We start from the raw sequence: 20,600 nt of genomic DNA, 5'->3' as shown, positions 1-20,600 counted from the left end.
CTAAATGTTTTACCTTAGTTCTGAGAGTTCTGGAAATGCATCAGGAACATCTGGCATCTTGTAACCAAAACCATTTTGACTTATCTATAAAGAGTTTCAAATGGTATTAAGTTTCAGCCCTCTTTGTTTCTTGTGTTGGGGCCACACCCGGTGACGATCAGGGGTTACTCCTGGCTCTGTGCAAAGAAACCGCTCCTGGTAGGTTCAGGGGATCATATGGCATCCAGGGATCAAATCGGGGTCTGACAGCCCTACCAGTGTGCTATCACTCTGGTTCTCAGCCATCTTTTTTTTTATTGCTCCTGTTACTTACAAGTTTTTATTGTATTATATTCCACAACCTTTTAGTATATATATTTGTTTTACATCGTCCTTACTCTCGTCTTTGTTCACTACTTTTATTTATTTGCCTTTTTTATTATTTTTCTTTTATTTGCTTTTTGGGCCACACCTGGTGATGCTCAGAGGTAACTCCTAGCTATGCACTCAAAAGTTGATCCTGGCTTGGGGGACTATCTGGGACGCCAGGGGATCAAACTGTGGTCCATCCTACGTAAGCGTGTGCAATGCCCTAACACTTGCACGACCACTCCGACCCTTACTTATTTTCTTAAATTAGGATCTTCCTATGGAATTCAAGAGCCACTCCCAAGAGCCACTCCAATTCATAGAGCTTGTCCCTTATCACTAGGGTCACGCCTGTACCTCTCTATGGGGTGAAATGGCAGCATGCTTTCTTTAGTTCAGCATTTTGCAAATGCAAGGCCTGGGTACCATACTGGTATCTGCATTAGCATTCTTTCTGGAACAAAAATATGGCTACTAACTAAAACTCTTTAAGTGTATTTGTGAAAGGCAGTATTAATAACTTAATGAAACTATGAACAGCACAATAACTAGTAAGATAAGCTAGCTGAATAGATAAGGAATAATAATTATTTTAGAACAGATGACTTAAAATTTGAGGTTTGTGGGGCTGAAGAATAGCATGGAGGTAAGACATTTGCTCTGCATGCAGAAGAAAGGTGGTTCAAATCCTGGCATCCCATATGGTCCCTCGAGCCTGCCAGGAGCGATTTCTGAGCACAGAGCCAAGAGTAACCCCTGGGCACTTCCAGGTGTGACCCAAAAACCAAAAATAAAACCAAAAATCAAAAACAAACAAACAAACAAATCAAGATGTGCATCCTTTTGTTGTTGTTGTTGTTGTTTTTGGGCCACACCTGGTGATGCTCAGGGGTTACTCCTGGCTATGATCTTAGAAATCGCTCCTGTCTCGGGGACCATATCGGACACCGGGGATCAAACCCAAGTCCATCCTGGATTGGCGGTGTGAAAAGCAAACAAACACTCTACGGCCGTGCATCCTTTACTCCAGTGCATAAGGTTTATGTCTCTGATTATTCTTTTTTTTTTTTTTTGGTTTTTGGGTCACACCCGGCGGTGCTCAGGAGTTACTTCTGGCTGTCTGCTCAGAAATAGCTCCTGGCAGGCACGGGGGACCATATGGGACACCGGGATTCGAACCAACCACCTTTGGTCCTGGATCGGCGGCTAGCAAGGCAGATGCCGCTGTGCTATCTCTCCGGGCCCTCTCTGATTATTCTTAACAGCCTCCCCCACCTCTGATTTAATCTTTTGTGCCTGACTTAGTAGTGGCTGGAACAGAGTTTAATCATGAATATTTGCTAACTGAGTAAATATTTCAAAGTTACAAAACAGATAATTAAAGGTACCAACCAGTGAAGAGTCTGTTGTAGGAACAGGTAACGGTAGATTTGAAAGAACACCAAATGAAGGAGCAGCTGGTTTAGCTGCTGAATAACTTGTTGAAGAAACCGTGTCAGCTACAGGTAAAGAAGTGATAGTTCTGTTAGCTTCTTGTGGTGGGTATGAAGGAAGAAATGGAAAACCCTGAGAAGCATATGGAGACATTCCACCTGGGTTACTATATAGGCTTAAAAAAAGAGAGGGAAAAAAAACATTAGTTTAAATTTTATGGTAATTTGCTAATTTTTTTTAAATGGTTATATGCAACAATGATGAATGGCAGCTAAAAATCCTTTTATGGTGGGTAATGTTATTACATAATTTTTATATTCATATAAAAACTGATAAAATATAAATGTCTAAAAAAGAACCTATGGTTTCAGCAAAATTTTAGTGTTATAGTTTTAAGAAAAAATTTCAAAATACAACTGAAAGTCAAGATTGCTCTTCTAGCAGTCTAGCAACAATATATAGTCAATGTGATTAAATAACAAGCATATATTTACTGTTTTACTGAAAGGGTAGGAAGGTTTGTGAAAGATCACTAAAATCTTCATCAACTATAATACATGAGTATATATTTAAAACTAAAAAATGATAGTAATATGTAGCATATAGAGAATGGGGGTAAATATTCAAGAAATAACAAGAAAAAGTAGCTGATGTAAAAATAGTATTTATATGAAAGCAACATTTTGGCAGAACTTAATCTTTTAAAATACATTTTTATTGTTTTGATAAAACAAATGCAATAAATTTATAAGTAATTAAAATTTATATATAAATGTTATAAATATACTTACTACGGAAATGATGTTGACGAAGGAGCTAAAACTGGGGGGGTCTTCCAAAACTCATCTAACAGACTCTGAATAATTTTTCCAAGATCTGAGTGCATGGTGAACTGAAAAGAACATAGCAGTATAATCAAAATTACTTTTAGAAAAATTATAAAGTTCCATCAGGATAACTCTAAAACAATATATTTTTACAAGTCAAAAATTAAACAAAAAGCAGAGAACAGAATGTCAATGTCACGAAACCATCTATAATATTTTCTTGAATATTGGGGACACCAGTAGAAAGAGGACCCCACTTTCTGGGGAGGGGAGAAGAGCTAGAATAGTTTTCTGAATTTATTTGGCTTTCTCCTCCTTTTCATGAAAAGAATCATTCCATGTCCCTGAAACTCTACTTTTTATTTATTTATTTTTTAACAGAAAGCATCCCCAATTGCAGGAGAAGTTAATACTACACCCTCCCACAAACTTTTTTAGTGCACCCTGCTCTGCACTCTCCTCCCCTCGTAGTATCATCCACTACCTAGAGTCTGAGTTCAACTGTTAATCAATTATGTTTATGTAATAAATCCTCATAAAAGCACCAAAGTAGGGTTGGTGAACACATGGATGTCTGTGAGAACAGTGTAGTGGAGACAGGTGGGACTTCTCTGCCTCTTCCCCCTGCCCTATGCATCCTTTCTATCTCAATGTTCCAGTTACAGTCTTTGTAATAAAGATTGATCTAGTGAGGAAACTGGTTTTTTGAGTTCTATTAATTGTTCTAGAAAAATTCAATTCTGTAGCTATTTAAATTGAATAGCTATTTGTATCTATTCAATTTGTAGCTATTTATTTACATAGGTAACTTGCATCTGATGTCAAGGGTAATCTTTGAAAGACTGAGTCCTTAATAAGTGGAACAGGATGTCATCTCCAGGAAGAAAGTGTCAGAGTTGAGCTGAACTGAGTTAAATCCTCAGACAATACAGGTGTCTAAAAGTTGTCAATGTGAGGAAGCCACTGCACATACTGATGCAGAAATTGGTCTCAGGGCACCTAGATAGAACCCAGAAACTTTGTGGCTTATTGAAATATTATCTCTTCCTAATAGTGATGAAATAATTTATTTCGAAATCAAAGTTCTAACATTAAGATGTTATCTCTAAAAAAACCCACCTCCACCCTTTTTTGTTTGTTTTTGGGCCACACCTGGCAGTGCTCAGGGATTATTCCTGGCTTTGCACTCAGGTTTACTGGCAGTGCTAAGGGTACATTAGGGATGCTGGGATAAAACCTTGGTTAACCACATGCAGAGCAAACACCCTAACCTCTGTGCTACTGTATCAGCCCCAAAATAACCACCTTTATACTACTTATGTTGATTTTTCAATTATTAATAAAAAAATGAGACTTTAAAGTATTTCAGATTTCTAAAGTATTAAATGAAAAGCAATACACCTATTATATTACTCTGAAGTAAGTTATAAAGTACATACGTTATTTACTAATGGAGAGGTAACATATACGCCTTGTTTATCCATTAAGTGATGTCTTATTGGTGGATAAACACTGATCACTGGTTTTTCCTGAGGAAATTGTGGAGGAAGTAATCTGTTAAACGTAAGACAAAGGCAACAAATTTTATACCATTCTGAAACAAAATTAGTTCAAAGCAAATTATATCTTCATATATTAAATTTTTAGTAATGTGTTACTGGATTGATTAAAATATACAATATATAAATTTATTCCTGATAAATAAAATTATAAATTAGTTCAATAAATGGGTTGCTTTCAAATATAGTTCACCAACTCTATAAATCCCACACAATGATGAGATCAGACACTGATATAAGGTAAACCATATTAACTCAGACTTTTCTTGTAGTTTATCTACTTTTAAAATTTGTCAAGTACATGTTTAAAATTTGTCAAGTACATGAAATAAAGTACTGTGATTGGAATATTGCTGTATATTCCTTAATTCTAATAGACCCAATTAACACATCTCCCTGATCACGAGGTTACTTACATGGTTTCCACTTAAAAATAGTAAATTCTCCATTAAAAAAAAAGGGAACAGCTTACTATTTTTTGATTACTACAAAATAAAATTAGAGAGCTATTTAAAGAGAGATCACTAGATAAGGATTCTATAGGCCTCTAAAATAAAAAATACTTCCTTTTAAATTCTAATCATCTACTCCCTGTTGGCTCAAATTTTATTGGCAGAACTGTCAAGAATAAAACTTGGTCTTTTATACATATAAGACATTAAGAGGAAGTTGTTCTGAGGATATTAGATTGGGGGAGGATAGTGTAGAGAAAGCACCAGTAATATTCAGGGCTTATTCCTTGCTCAGTGCTTATTTACCCAGTGCTTTTCTCTGCTCAGGATCACTCCTGGAGGGGCTCAGAGGACCATATGTGGTGCTTGGGTATTGAATCTGGGTCACCCATGTGCAAGACAAGCACTTTAACTGCTTTCCCCTCTTCCACCCTATGCTAAGGATTTAAAAAGCTTCTATTCAGCAAGTTAAAATAGTGTAATATTTGGCTTTCATAACCCATTATGTCAATACTTGATATAATTTTCTATATGCAGGCACTATACTAGGGAATAGAATAACTAGACATGGTTCCAGTCTTCAAGTTAAGTGCATTTTTACCTCTCATTTAGTCACCTAAACAAACCATTTTTTTTTATACTAAGTAATAACTGGATTTAAGGCTCTATGTGGACCTGAACTATCATTTTATGTAAACTTTCCTCTTTGTAACTATAACTTTAGGATCATATTTTTTACTTTTGTTATAAAAAAGAATATTTTATCTTGTTTCTGATATAAACATCTCTTTCCATGCATAATCCCTTTGACTATCATTATGATTCTTTAGTCTTCTTAGCATGCTATCAGCTAAAGCTCTAGTGTAAATGAAAAATAAAGTGCTAAGTGTTAGTCCTAAGTATTTTTTTTTTTTTTTTTTGGTTTTTGGGTCACACCTGACAGTGCTCAGGGGTTACTCCTGGCTCTATGCTCAGAAATCGCCCCTGGCAGGCACAGGGGACCATATGGGATGCCGGGATTCGAACCTCTGTCCTTCTGCATGAAAGGCAAATAATGCCTTACCTCCATGCTATATCTCCAGCCCCAGTCCTAAGTATTTTTACTGCTAATTTCCTCTAGATATTTTTCTTTCTTTTTTTTTTTTTTTTTTTTTTTGGTTTTTGGGCCATACCCGTTTGACACTCAGGGGTTACTCCTGGCTATGCGCTCAGAAATCGCTCCTGGCTTAGGGGGACCATATGGGACGACGGGGGATCGAACCACGGTCCGTCCTATGCTAGCGCTTGCAAGGCAGACACCTTACCTCTAGTGCCACCTTCCCGGCCCCTAGATATTTTTCTTATCACAAAATACATTATAGGGTTTTTATTTGATGAAAGTTAACATTTAAAAATTATAATAAAAATTATACTAGCATAATATTTGAAATAAGTTCATTTAAAGTTTACCTCCACAGAAATAAACAAAATAATACACTTTTAAAAAGCCACTTTACATGAAAAATAAAGTAAAAATCTACTCACATATTAATGTTAATTGTTAGGTTGTTTACAGTGAATGGCAACCTGTATTCCACATCTTTCTGTATTTCAGCTATACTGTAGGAGAAAATTTAAGAGAAAATTTATTTGGAATTGTAAAATCGGCTTAAAAACAAATGTTAAGGGGGCTGGAACGGTGGCACAAGTGGCAAGGTGTCTGCCTTGAGCGCACTAACCTAGGACAAACCGCGATTCAGTCCCCCAGCGTCCCATATGGTCCCCTGAGCCAGGAGCGATTTCTGAGTGCATAGCCCTGAGAGTCACAGGGTGTGGCCCCAAAACCAAAACCAAACAAACAAAAACCCCCCAAAACCCACAAATGTTAAGTGTTTTTAAAGTCTACTAAAATTACTTTAAATTTTAATCTCACAGTCTGACAGCCAATGTTACATATTTTCTTGTGAAGAAAATTAACATAAAGGAAGATTTATCAAATAAACAGAAACAATATTCTGAGATGTATGTGAGATGGGGTAGGAAATGCTGAGGAAAAGTGGCAAAGAAATGTTCTTGTATTATTGAAAAATTCATATACCATAGCAGTAGCTTAATCAGTATTAGTAGAAGCAATCATGGATCCTCTGATAAAAATAGACAATAAAGATAATTTTAATTATAATTCTGGTACCAGTTCTAGGGACAGCTGGGGAAGAAGTCTGGATGCAGTATGTTTCTCCTTACAGTTCTCTCTTGAGGTTTGATTTAGGGCCATAGCCAGTGATGCTTTGTCAAAGTCTTTTACATTACAGGCTCTGTGCTCAGGAAACACTCCTGGCAGTTGCTTGGGAGACCATAGAGGTGAAGAGGATAGAGCTCGGGTTGGCTGCATGCAGGGCAAGTGTCCTACCAGCTATACCTCCAGCCCTCTCTTACAGTCCTTTAGACAGGTTTTATCTTTTTCCTAAGAAAAGAAGTCTAAATTTATTCTAGGTTATAATATTTTTTGCTTTTCTTATAGGTAACTGTTGTTATAGACATAAATTCCAGCAATAAAATATAAAGAAATTGTGGGGTACAAGCAATTTCCAAGTAAGTCAATTGCCAATTAAAAGGGAACCAAAGAACAGTATCAGTTCATTTATCTATCTTGCCTTCTTTTTTCTTACTTGGACCTGACAGGTGGAATTAGAAGAGCCATAAAATCAAAACAAGCTCCAAGAATGGAAGCTACAACCCAGGAGAGAGTAAAGCAGCAATAGCTGCAGTGTTCAATGATTACAAAAAAGTCATAACTCATCAAAGTTTAAAAAATTTTGTAACTGTTACTTTTTTTTTTCTGATAAAGACCTAGCCAGCCTCTAAAAAAAAATTTTTTTTTTTTGGTTTTTGGGCCACACCCGTTTGACGCTCAGGGGTTACTCCTGGCTATGCGCTCAGAGATCGCCCCTGGCTTGGGGGGACCATATGGGACGCCGGGGGATCGAACAGCTGTCCGTCCTACGCTAGCACTTGCAAGGCAGACACCTTACCTCTAGCACCACCTTCCCGGCCCCCCAAAATTCCTTTTTTAATTCAAATAGTTTATAAGTGCTGGAATGAAGTACAGAGAAATTGTAAAAACTGGCTGCTTTCTCCTCCAACATTCCACTAAAGAAAGTCATCACTGAAAAGAAAAGGTTGGTTGATGCTAGAGCATCCTATATCTAAAACTGAACTATGATCCTTTAAATATACAACAAGAAAAAGTTAAGAAGACATAGAAACTTCAATATTATGACTTTCACTATTTAATTTTTTTGGTTTATGTTTTTGTTTTTGGGCCACACCCAGTGATGCTCAGGGATTACTACTGGCTCTATACTCAGAAATCGCTCCTGGCAGTCACGAGGGACCATATGGGATGCCAGGATTTGAACCACCTGCCCTGGATCGGCTGTGTGCAAGGCAAACGTCTTGCTGCTGTGCTATCACTCAGCCCCTGACTTCGACTATTTTAATAAAAAGTTGTCCCTAGGGATAAGGTTTGAAAGACATCATCCTATAACTAATGAAATGACTATGTGCTGGAAGATCATGTGTAGCTGGAGAATGAACTCTCATACAAGGCAATTGCCTTAAACTTTGTATTTTATCTCTGGACTGCCAGAGATATAGTAAATATTCTTTTTTTGTTTTCGTTACTTTTTGTTGCTGTTGTTTTTGGGCCATACCCAGCTGCACTCAGGGGTTACATATGGCTCTGCGGTCAGAAATTGCTCCTGGCAGGCTTGGGACCATATGGGATGCCAGGGATCAAATCCAGATCCGTTCTGTGTTGGCCACATGTAAGACAAATGCCAGTCTGTTCCGGGTTGACCACATGTCAGCCAAATGCCCTCCTGCTGTGCTATTGCTCCAGCCCTATAGTAAATATTCTTAAATTATTTTCCCAGGTATTTATCAAAATATATCCAGAATCTATGAGATTACATAGAAATAAGTCTATCAAAATGACCCTACACTTCTGCAAAGGTAAAGTGCTTCTGAATCAGAGGCTGGAGTGTTAAGTCATTTAGTGTGGTGCCTCCACTTATGTGATTTTCATCTATGGCCCTCTTAGACTCTACTGGGGATCTAAAGGACTTCATATAGCCAGCACTGCACTAGATCACCAATGACTAACTCAGGAACTCTTTGATAGAAAAGATGAAGATGCATAAGGCAAAGTGTGAGAAAAAGCCATGGAATGCTTTTGTCCTCTCTAGGTACACCATTGTCCATTAATCTTCATGTATACACTAACTCAAGAAGCTCTCAACACTTAAAAAATTTCAAGCATTTGGAAGACTGTGAGCCAAGAAATATAGACGAAAATCAAATAACATATCTCCAGGCTGGTGATAGTATAGGGCAGTGGTTGGCAAGCCAGGGCTCGAGAGCCACATGCGGCTCTTTACACTTTGGGGGTGGGGGGTTGGGCCACACCCGGCAGTGCTCAGGGGTTACTCCTAGTTATCTGCTCAGAAATAGCTCCTAGCAGGCACGGGGGACCATGTGGAACGCCGGAATTCGAACCAACCACCTTAGGTCCTGGATCCACTGCTTGCAAGGCAAACACCACTCTGCTATCTCTCTGGCCCCTCTTTACACTTTTTAATGCGGCTCTTCTGTGTGCAGGGTGGCCGCTCCAGGAATCAGGACTCTGCTCCTAGTCCCTGTCAGTGCGTGCCGTGTGTGGTCTCGAAATAAATTTCTTTCGTGGTTTTGGTGAGATTTGGCTCAGTGAAAAAATAGGTTGCCCACCACTGATATAGGGCTAATGTGTTTGCCTTGCTAGCAGCTGCACCTCCATATGACCTGCAAAGCACCATCAGGTGTGATCCTTGAGCACAATGTGATGAGTAGCTCCTAAGCACCTCTGAGTATGACTCCAAAATCAAAATAGCAACCAAATACGTGTATTTCTTACAAATTCTAATACTGTAGTTGTTTCCAAAATAAGGATTGAAATCCTTAAGATATAGAAAAATACCTATACTTATATATTATAGAGATGAGCTGTCTGTCTGCTCAGAAATAGCTCCTGGCAGGCACGGGGGACCATATGGGACACCGGGATTCGAACCAACCACCTTTGGTCCTGGACCGGCCGTAAGGCAACCGCTGCTGTGCTATCTCTCCGGGCCCATTTTTGAGAGTTTTTAAACAATACAAGAAAATTGAAGTAGGTTACTTTAATGGCAGTTACTTAATTTTTGTATCTTAAAACAATAGTGTCAGTCTCCTTAGTGTTTTAAGGTTAGTTTTGAATGTACTTATTCTACCTATAAGTTTCTGGATACATTGTTCTTGCTGATCACCCAAGACTTCAGTCTTGTAACTATTGTGCAGTTCTCTACCCTATGACTTTTTGTTTTGAGACCAGGAACTACCCTTTGCTGTTTTCCTGGGTGTCAGGAATCTAATCTAGAATTTTGGTGAGCAAAGCATGTTCTCCATTTGAAGTTGACTCCCTCTGACTAAAAATGTTCATTTACCATATTTTCTGGCGTATAAGACGAATTTTTAACCCATGAAAAACTTAAAAGTAGGGGGTCGTCTTATATGCTGGTATACGGCATGCTGAAACTTATTCCAGCTTTAGGGATGAGTGATCCACCCCATTTACTGCCAATCCCATCCAGCTGCCAGCATCATCACTCAGTCCTCTGCTTGTCCTGGTTCATCTTTACCAATCGCATCTCATCCAGCCGCCGGGTATGTGGCTTTTTGGTGCTCTGTCCTTCCTGTGTTCAGCTTTTATGGGACACAGAGGATGCGCTCTGTCTCCCTCTAGCTGTCCTATTAATCACTGCACTTCAGCCAGCTCTCTTGGTGGAGCCCTCTCCCTGCTCTCAATGTACATCACAAGTAAAAAATCAGTAACTCACTACAAATGACAAATGTAAAATGATTGTTGGCACTCCAAAATATAGCTTTCTTAAGCATATACTGTTAACCTTTGAGGGTCCTACTCTTTTATGTTTTTTTAATTTTCATTTGGTGTGCATTAAAAGAGAGGTAATCTTATACGGTAAATATGCCCAAACTATATATAATTTTTTGGGCCACACCCGTTTGATGCTCAGAAGTTACTCCAGGCTAAGAGCTCAGAAATTGCCCCTGGCTTGGGGGGACCATATGGGATGCCAGGGGGATCGAACCGAGGTCCTTCCTTGGCTAGTGCTTGCAAGGCACCTTACCTCTAGTGCCACCTCACCGGCCCCCAACCAAACTATATTTTTTATTTTTTATATAATATATATTATATATTATATATAATATATATAATATAAATATTATATATTTTATATTTTATATTATTTATTTATTTATTTTTATTTATTTTATTTTTTTTTGTGGTTTTTTGGTCACACCCGGCAGTGTTCAGGGATTACTCCTGGCTCCATGTTCAGAAATTGCTCCTAGCAGGCACGGGGGACCATATGGGATGCCGGGATTCGAACCAATGACCTTCTGCATGAAAGGCAAATGCCTTACCTCCATGCTATCTCTCCGGACCCCCAAACTATATTTTTAACAGGAAAAGTAGGGGGTCATCTTATACGCCCAGTCATCTATATGCCAGAAAATATGTAATTTCCTATAGTTCCTCAGATTTTAAGACTCTCCCTACAACTCCTGTTTTCTGAGTAAGGCTAAATTCCATAAATCTGTTTCTGTATATTTCTGTCACCTCCTAAGGATTCACAAAAACATGAAGCACAATGAGTGAAACAAATTAATGAAAATATGTGTATTATTTTAACCTACCAAAATTAAATATTTTAAAATGTATTTATTCCCAGTATTTTGATTTGAGATTTTTAATTCTATTGTATTTGTTAATTTTAAAAAAATTCTTGTAAGACTGTTCTTTATTTCTAAGGCCTAGCAGGTTATCATGGAATCAAACCCACTATAACTACATCCCTAGTCCCCAAATTTTCAGCTTTTTAAATTTATCTAGTAGTTTTAAGTTCACAACAGAATTGAGTAGCCGATACAGATTCCTATTTTGCCCGTGCTTTTTTCAACTTAAAAAAAAAAACTGATCACATTCCCCATAGAGCAATGATTTCTTTGATCTAAGTAGAGTATTAGACTGTTCCGTCTTCATTTAATTTTTTTTTTTAGGAGGCCATACTCAGTGTCGCTCAGGGATTGCTCCTGATAGGCTCAGTTCTTTAGTCAGTTTATAATCTGTAGTTAAAAATTAACTACTGCATGGGCTGGAGAGATAGCATGGAGGTGGGGTGTTTGTCTTGCATGCAGAAGTATGGCAGTTCGAATCCCGGCATCCCATATGGTCCCCTGAGCCTGCCAGGAGCAATTTCTGAGTGTAGAGCCAAGAGTAACCCCTGAGCACTGCTGGGTGTGACTCAAAAACCAAAATATAAAAAATTAACTGCTGCAGAGTACGTGATACAGTAATGCTAGTTGCCTTTTAAGAGATTTTTTCTGGCTGGATATGGACTTTGCCTATGGAATGCATACTTCATGTGTGGGTTCCTGGTTTAGTTTCTAGCCTCTTTCAAAAAACGTTTTTTCCCAAAGGTAAAAGCTGAGAGATATCTCTAGTTAACTTGCCCTTTAGGAGCATCTTCTTTTTTTTTTTTTTTAAAGAGACAGGGTCTCGCTATGTTGCCCAGGCTGGAGTACAGTGGCTATTCACAGGCACTCCCGGGGGGTCACCATAATGATGCCAAACTTAGTGCGGACACCCGATCAGCATAGCACACTGCAGCCCAGAACTCCTGGACTCAAGCGATCCTCCAGCCTCAGCCTCCCGAGTAGCTGGGACTACAGGCGCGCGCCACCACACCCGGCAGGAGCATCTTTAAAAAAAAAAATGACAAAGGCAGATATTTTTTCGTTGCTGGTAAAATCCAGCCACATTCCCCTCCTATCTGATGTATAAGATCTATGAACTCCCAAGTCATCTCCAGCGCTGGAGCAGTGGCGCAAGCTGTAGGGCATTTGCCTTGCATGCACTAACCTAGGACAGACCACAGTTCGATCCCCTCAGTGTCCCATATGGTCAAGTCATCTCCATTATTTGCTCATCACCCTGAACAACGCCGGGTGTGGCCCCCCCCAAAACAAAACAAAACAAAACAAAAAAAAACTCTCAAAATTGATACGTTTGTGAAAAGTCAGGCCACTCAATGGAAAGTCAGAGTCGGAGATAAATGAAATGTAGGGAGTAACAATAAGCTGGTTTAAATTCATATAGGCTAAGGGGCAATGATTTAGGGACTTTAATTCTTTGCAGTGGAGAGAAAGATTGTAATGTGGCATATCATCAGTGTATATCACCTATTCTTCCAAATGTTTATAGATATTAAGTATCAGTATCCTGCATAAAGGAATCATGACTGCTGATGTTTAGAAGTAGTAAATGGAGACCCAGAAAAACTAAGTAACTTGCCAAGAGGTGCTACAACTAACATTAGAGAAAGAACTGGAAGGAAGCTTTACTACAAAGCTTCCATTCACCTAAATCTTCTTTTACTAAGGTTAGTAATTGTTTCCTTGTTTCCTTTCATGTTACTCTTGTTCATTTTACCTTTTTTTTTTTTTTTTTTTTTTTTTTTTTGGTTTTTGGGCCACACCCGGTGACGCTCAGGGGTTACTCCTGGCTATGCGCTCAGAAGTCGCTCCTGGCTTGGGGGACCATATGGGACACCGGGGGATCGAACCGCGGTCCGTCCTAGGCTAGTGCTGGCAAGGCAGACACCTTACCTTTAGTGCCACCGCCTGGCCCCTCATTTTACCTTTTATTTCAAGGGGACTCAGTCCCAGGAAACAGGAATCAACAGCATTTCACAGTTGAATAGGGCAGTATATCGGAAGGTCAGTTCTCTCACTTCAGGGATTCTGAAGATTATTAGGTTAAGTTTGCACAGCTAGTTATCTCCTGACTTCTGGTCCAGTGACTCTTTCATTAGTTATACCAAAGTAAAAAAACACAAATAACAAATCTGGGGTTGGAGCACAGTAGGGAGGTAGGTGACCTGGATTTGACCCCTGCATCCTATATGGGTCACACCACTGGGTGTGTCCTCATAACTAAACCAAGCCAAAACAAAACCCAAAAGATATAAACAATTCTGATAAACACCAAATTAGATAGATTGGGGGGTGGTGGTGGGCATACCCTGCAGTGCTCAGGAGTTATTCCTGGTTCTACGTTCAAAAATTACTCCTAAAAGGCTCAGGGGACCACATGAGATGCTGGGGATTGAACCCAGGTCACCTGTGTACAAAGCAAATCCCCTATCTGCTGTGCTACCCTCTCGCCTCTAAATCAGATGTACTCAATATAAAATTGAAACAATACCACTAGTATCATGCTAAAATCAGAACTTAATCATAGGAATCTTTTACAAAGTAAAAGACAAATGATTTTTGTGTAACTTTTATTTTAGTTAATTATAATATATACAAATATAGATAATTATAATTATAATAATTAGTAGCCACAATATAATTCTAAGTTATTGTTTTAGAACTAAGTGACCTTAATGTAACTGGAGAAATCGGAAGAACTATTGAATGAAGAATGTTAACAGTTAAGACCACCACCAGGAGCCGGAGTGGTAGCACAGAGGGTCGGTGTTTGCCTTGCATGTGGCTGACCCAGAACAGATGCAGGTTCAATCTCTGCCATCCCATATTGTTCCCAGAGTCAGGAGCGATTTCTGAGAGCAGAGCCAGAAGTAACCCCTGAGTGCCACCAGATGTGGCCCCAAAACAAAACCAAAAAACCCACCACCACCAGTTCTGGGTCAAGAATGCAGTTCAATGGTAGAACACATATGGAACATGCATCCCTAATTTAGGCTACTCTCCTCTCTCCCTAATTCCCCTCTCACACATATCAGCTGTGCACAGGGCTTCTGGTTCTGCACTAAAGAATTTCCGAGCAAGTAAGTCTCCTATCCACTGTACTATCACTCTGGTCCCATTTTTGGTCTTTTTAGGTTTTGGGGTGAGGTGACAAAATGGTGTACAATGTTTATTCTTGGCTGTGCACTCAGGGATCCATTCGACAGGACTCAGGGGACCATATGGGGTGCTAGAGATTAAACCAGTCAGCTGCATGCAAGTAAGTGCACTAACCACTGTTGTATCTCTCCAGCCCCTCACAGGCTTTCAACTTTCCATTCTGTTGCTATCAGTAGTCAATCAGTGTTCCTTCATGGTTGAAAACGATCAAAATGTCCTATGTTACACAATATCCAAAACACGAAAGAATTTTCTTGAAGTCATCTATATTATCAATTGGATGTTATGACCAGTTTCCCAGAATTATTCTTCAATCCTCATGATCAAGACTAGATCAAAAGTCATACTTTTACAATAACTAGAAGAGTGAGACTTCCTGCTAGTTATTATTCCTCAACAGAATAAATAATCATTAATACTTTGTAGAAGTCGAAAGAGCACAGCTTCTGTTATGTAACTGTAGACTGGAACTAAAAATAAGTTTTATTCCAAGAAATCAGAAGAAATAGGTGAAGAAGGGGCCGGGCGGTGGCGCTGGAGGTAAGGTGCCTGCCTTGCCTGCGCTAGCCTAGGACGGACCGCGGTTCGATCCCCCGGCGTCCCATATGGTCACCCAAGCCAGGAGCGACTTCTGAGCGCATAGCCAGGAGTAACCCCTGAGCGTCACCGGGTGTGGCCCAAAAACCAAAAAAAAAAAAAAAAAAAAAGAAAGAAATAGGTGAAGAAACCAACAGTGCTTACTAGAATGAGATTTTTAGAAAGTAGAATAAAGAGAAACAGTTCCATTATGTGCAAAAAGTCAGGGTAACTTAATTGGTAAATATTGTAATGTCTTATTCAGGAGATGGAACACATTACTTGAACCAAGATTTTGGTTTCCATTTCCAAAGTAGAGACACTTGATTATTAAACACTTTTTGTGGGTTCCACCCACAGGGTGGGTTCCTCAATGGCAGTTTCCCATTTGATCCAAAATATCAGTAAGACATATTAAATTCAATCTTTAAAAGACCTTAGGAAGATATAAAAGGTAACAAATTATTATTATTATTTTGTTTTTTGGGTCACACCCGGCAGCACTCAGTTACTCCTGGCTCTACACTCAAAAATCGCTCCTGGCAGGCTTGGGGGACCATATGGGATGCCGGGATTTGAATCGCCATCCTTCTGCATGCAAGGCAAATGCCCCACCTCCATGCTATCTCTCCGGCCTTGTAATAAATTACTTAAGAGGAGCTTTCATTTATTTATTTTTTTTTTTTTTTTGGTTTTTGGGCCACACCCGTTTGACGCTCAGGGGTTACTCCTGGCTGTGTGCTCAGAAATCGCCCCTGGCTTGGGGGGACCATATGGGACACCGGGGGATCGAACCGTGGTCCTTCCTTGGTTAGCGCTTGCAAGGTAGACACCTTACCTCTAGCGCCACCTTCCCGGCCCCAGGAGCTTTCATTTATTACAGTAAGGCAATTAAGCATTCTTTTCTCAAACAGAAAAAGGTTTAATTATAAGAAGTTAGAAAAAGTTTATTGAGGACAGAAGAAAAGGTAGTGGATACTTTTACTATTAGGACTTATTCTTGGGAAATGGATTGACTATGGAACATTAGGTGATGGGTAGTACACAAAAAGCATACTGGTATCCTTAATTCAGAAAAAGTGTTTTTGCTCTGTGTTTGGGCATACCCAGTGATGCTCAGTGGTTACTCCTCTTCACTCAGAAATCACTTCTGAAAGAACTCAGGGAACGATATGGAATATTAGAGATCAAAGCCAGGTAGGCTATGTGCAAGGCAAATAATCTACCCATTGTACTCTCTTGAGCCCATAGTCCATTTATTTAAAAAAATTATATAATTCATTAAAATACCATTTGAAATATTCAACTTTTACATTCTGAATGCAATATCTGAATCCCACCATCTATCTACAAAAAACAAAATGCCCTAAATATAAGTTGTACAACTGATTTTGGTTGCTGGAGCAATATATTGCCTAATACTGCAAAAATATGTAATTTTAACCAACTACTTAAAAATGTTATCACAGGAGTTGGAGTGACAGCACAGTGAGTAAAGCATTTGCCTTGCACTTGGTTGACCCAGGTTTGATATCTAGCATCCCAAATGGCCCCCCAAAACTGCCAGGAGTCATTTCTTAGTAATCCCTAGTGTCTCAGGATATGGCCAAAACAAAAACAAAAGTGTGATACCATGAATTAAAACAGAAAATTTAACCACAAGTTTTTCTATAAAGTTTTTATTTGGGGGGGGGGGGGGCTGTGCTTAGGGGACCATATAGTATGCTGGGGATCAAAACTGGGTCAACTGCATATAAAGCAAATGCCCTACCAACTGTACTATCTCTCCAGTCCCTTCTATAAAATTTTTTTCTTTTTTTTTTTTTTTTTGGGGGGGGGGCACACAAAGCTGCACTCAGGGGTTACTCCTGGCTCTGCACTCAGAAATTGCTCCTGGCAGGCTTGAATGAACCTTATGAGGTGCTGGGGATCAAACTCGGGTCAGTCCAGGGTAGGCCATGTGCAAGGCAAATGCTCGACAAGCTGTGCTTATCTCTCTGGCTCTATAAAGTTTGTTTCTTTTAGTTTTCAGGCCACATCTGTCTGTCCTCAGGGTTTACTCTGGCAAATTTGGAGCAGGCAGGGGCACAATATTGGATGCCAGGGATGAAACCTGGGTTGGCTGTGTGCAAGGAATATCATCGCAGTGAACTTCTCTGTTATTTTTCTTTAAAAAAAAAACAACATCAACAACAACAAAAAAAAAACTACACAACTTAATCATTTCTAGAACTGTCCATATATAGTTTATACACGTAAAATCTTACTGCAAGATAAAATCTCAAATGAAAACCAATGGATAAATATATAATTGACTTTTATACTATAGAGTTAATTAGTGGTTACCAAAACCAGATAAAAAGGAGGCAATCGTATAATGAAGCATAGAACTGAATTTATTTATTTATTATTTTTTGTTTTGGGGTCACACCCAGCAGCGCTCAGGGGCCACTCCTGGCTCTGCACTCAGAAATCACCCCTGGCAGGCTTGGGGGACCAAATGGGATGCCGGGATTCAAACCACTGTCCTTCTGCAGGCAAGGCAAATGCCCTACCTCCATGCTATCTCTCTGGCCCCTAGAACTGAATTTTTTTTTAATGGTGAATTAAATGTAGTACATATGCAATGATTTTAAATGATGTACACCTAAAATGTAGGTAATGTTATTATGCGATGTTACTTCAATTAAAATGTACTTAAGTTAAAAAAAATGTACTTAAGTTGTATGTCTGCAACATGACAATATATTTAAGTATCACGTATGCCATTATGTGCACACAATTCCTAGTTCAAAAAATAAGATGGAGGCTTTCTGTTTGACTCAAGGTATTTACTGATCCTCTTAAGCAAGTTCCTTAGATAATTCCTCTTTCACCTTATTTAGCTGCTATAAAAAGACTTCACAATCATATTCCTTATTTACCAACTTTAGCAACGTTTGGCCTTGACATAGTTCTAAGTTTCAATTCCAACTTAAAAATAAAAACTTGCTAACACTGAGTGGAATGTAATAAAGGCTTAGAACCAATTAACTCCAAAGGCTCTTAAAGGTACTCTGGCTAAAGCAGTAGCTCAGGGAGGCGCCATCTTTATGTTTGTTTTTATTGGCTAAACCAGAAGTGCTCAGGGTTTACTCCTGGCTCTGTGCTCTGGAATTACTCTGTGCTCAGGAACTGGAAATAGATGGGGGTATGTATGTGTGCTGCCACATTTTTAAGGGACAAACTTTTTTTTTTTTTTTTGGTTTTTAGGCCACACCCGGTGACGCTCAGGGGTAATTACTCCTGGTTATGCGCTCAGAAATCGCTCCTGGCTTGGGAGACAATATGGGACACAGGGAGATCGAACTGTGGTCCATCCTAGGCTAGCGCAAGCAAGGCAGATGCCTTATCGCTTGCACCACCACTTTGGCCCTAAAGGACAAACTTTTAAATTTGTTTTGAGTTACTTAACTCCATTAGATTTTAAATTACAAAACACGGTTTTGAAAATGGATGACTTGTAAGCAGCTGGGGAACTTAAGTTTTCCAATAACAAAGCCACCATTAAATTAAGTAACAGAGCAGTAGTCTTCCCTCTGGACATCCTAGTATTTTCTCCATCCTCAGAGATTCTGAACAAGCAAATCAGAGATAAAGAATCAGTAAACATATAAAGTTTGATTACCAATAGATTCATGTTAGTCAAACTGATTTTGCCATAAATCTCATGGCTTTTTTAGGTTGCTTTGTGTACTGCTAAGAAATGTTATAATGTACTACAATCTGGGGACTTGTGGACAAAGTAATTGTACATGGGTTCTGCCTTATTTTTCTTTTTTTTTGGGCCACACCCGGTAATGCTCAGGGGTTACTCCTGGCTATGTGCTCAGAAGTCGCTCCTGGCTTGGGGGACCATATGGGACACCGGGGGATCGAACCGCGGTCCGTCCAAGGCTAGCGCAGGCAAGGCAGGCACCTTACCTTTAGCGCCACCGCCCGGCCCTGCCTTATTTTTCTTAATGTTCTTTGACTGTAAGGTCAATATTTAGGCGTCAGCAAGGGGATTTCTTTTTGAGAACTCTGTTTATGGGCGATTATCCTTTCACTGTAACTTTACCTTGTCCTCTTTCCATCATTGTTCTCATAATTAAAAATAAAAATTAATTTGAAAAACTGATTTTGCAATGAATTTTTTTTTGGGCCACACCCGTTTTGATGCTCAGGGGTTACTCCTGGCTATGCGCTCAGACATTGTCCCTGGCTTGGGGGGACCATATGGGACACCGGGGGATCGAACCGCGGTCCGTCCTACGCTAGCGCTTGCAAGGCAGACACCTTACCTCTAGCGCCACCTTCCCGGCCCCAAAAATATATGTAAGTCATTTTTTTTTTTTTTTTTTTTGGTTTTTGGGTCACACCCGGCAGTGCTCAAGGGTTATTCCTAGCTCCAGGCTCAGAAATTGCTCCTGGCAGGCACGGGGGACCATATGGGACACCGGGATTCGAACCGATGACCTCCTGCATGAAAGGCAAACGCCTTACCTCCATGCTATCTCTCCGGCCCCATTGCAATGAATTTTTTAAAGAATATGCTACATTAATAGCTATTGCAGGGGTGTGTGTGATTATTTACATAAAATACCCACAACCATTAGTGTAATCGGAGTAAATCAATTATCTCAAAACTTTCTAAAAATGTTATGAAGCAAGGCAGACTCCCTACTGTTTGTGCCACCGTTCCTGTCACAGGAAGTGTGTTTTAATTAAAATCTTGTTGTTGGGGATTAGGGACCCTCGGGAAAACGACTATAAAACAAATGCTGAGTGTGAGCAATCGGATGGTCCTAAAAGTAAGACGTGCGAAAGTTGGCAGATGGAGAAGAGGATTCAATCGGAATTAAGTCCTGGTGATGAAGTAAGAGGATTGAATTCGCAGTGCCAAGACTCAAGGAGGAAAACTTTGTTTTCCTGACTCGGATGTCGCAACGGATCTTGGAAAACCAGATTCCACTCTGAGATATCCGAGGAGACTAGGGTTGACCACTGATTGCAGTGGTTCACTGTTTGGTTCACAGTGAGGCCAACGAGAGAAGCAGGCAAGGAAGGTGGGGAGCGGGAGAACTCAAGAGACTCAGAGAGTCTCCCCAGTCGGAAGCGCTTGGGGCGAGAGGAAAGAGAAGAGAGGAGAGAGTTGGAGAGGGGGGAGAGACAGAGAGACAGAGAGGAGAGAGACAGAGACAGAGAGGAGAGACAGAGACAGACCGACAGAGAGAGGGAGAGAGACACACACAGAGCGGCAGGAACGTCCTACCCGGGCCCCCCGAAAGGGGGGAAGCGCTTCTCTGGGATCCCCCCAGAAGGGGGGCTCGGCCCGAGGTGCCGCTCGGATGCCCGGTGAGCCCCGCCGGCGC

General features: G+C 39.9%; 1 protein-coding gene across 1 annotated transcript in view; it reads right to left on the bottom strand.

Annotated features, from left to right (window-relative positions):
- Positions 1-20,600, bottom strand: part of VPS37A (VPS37A subunit of ESCRT-I) — a 28,719-nt gene that overhangs the window by 7,886 nt on the left and 233 nt on the right. Inside the window, exons 2-6 of the mRNA XM_049772371.1 lie at positions 6,145-6,219; positions 4,049-4,163; positions 2,574-2,674; positions 1,741-1,957; positions 14-84 (exon numbers count right to left, since the gene is read on the bottom strand). Of these exons, the coding sequence (XP_049628328.1) occupies positions 14-84; positions 1,741-1,957; positions 2,574-2,674; positions 4,049-4,163; positions 6,145-6,219 (579 nt within the window). The remainder of the gene's footprint in view (positions 1-13; positions 85-1,740; positions 1,958-2,573; positions 2,675-4,048; positions 4,164-6,144; positions 6,220-20,600) is intronic.

The sequence above is a fragment of the Suncus etruscus genome, chromosome 4, assembly GCF_024139225.1.
Source record: "Suncus etruscus isolate mSunEtr1 chromosome 4, mSunEtr1.pri.cur, whole genome shotgun sequence".
NCBI classification, from domain to species: Eukaryota; Metazoa; Chordata; class Mammalia; order Eulipotyphla; family Soricidae; genus Suncus; species Suncus etruscus.
This window is presented reverse-complemented; position numbering and strand designations above follow the sequence as displayed.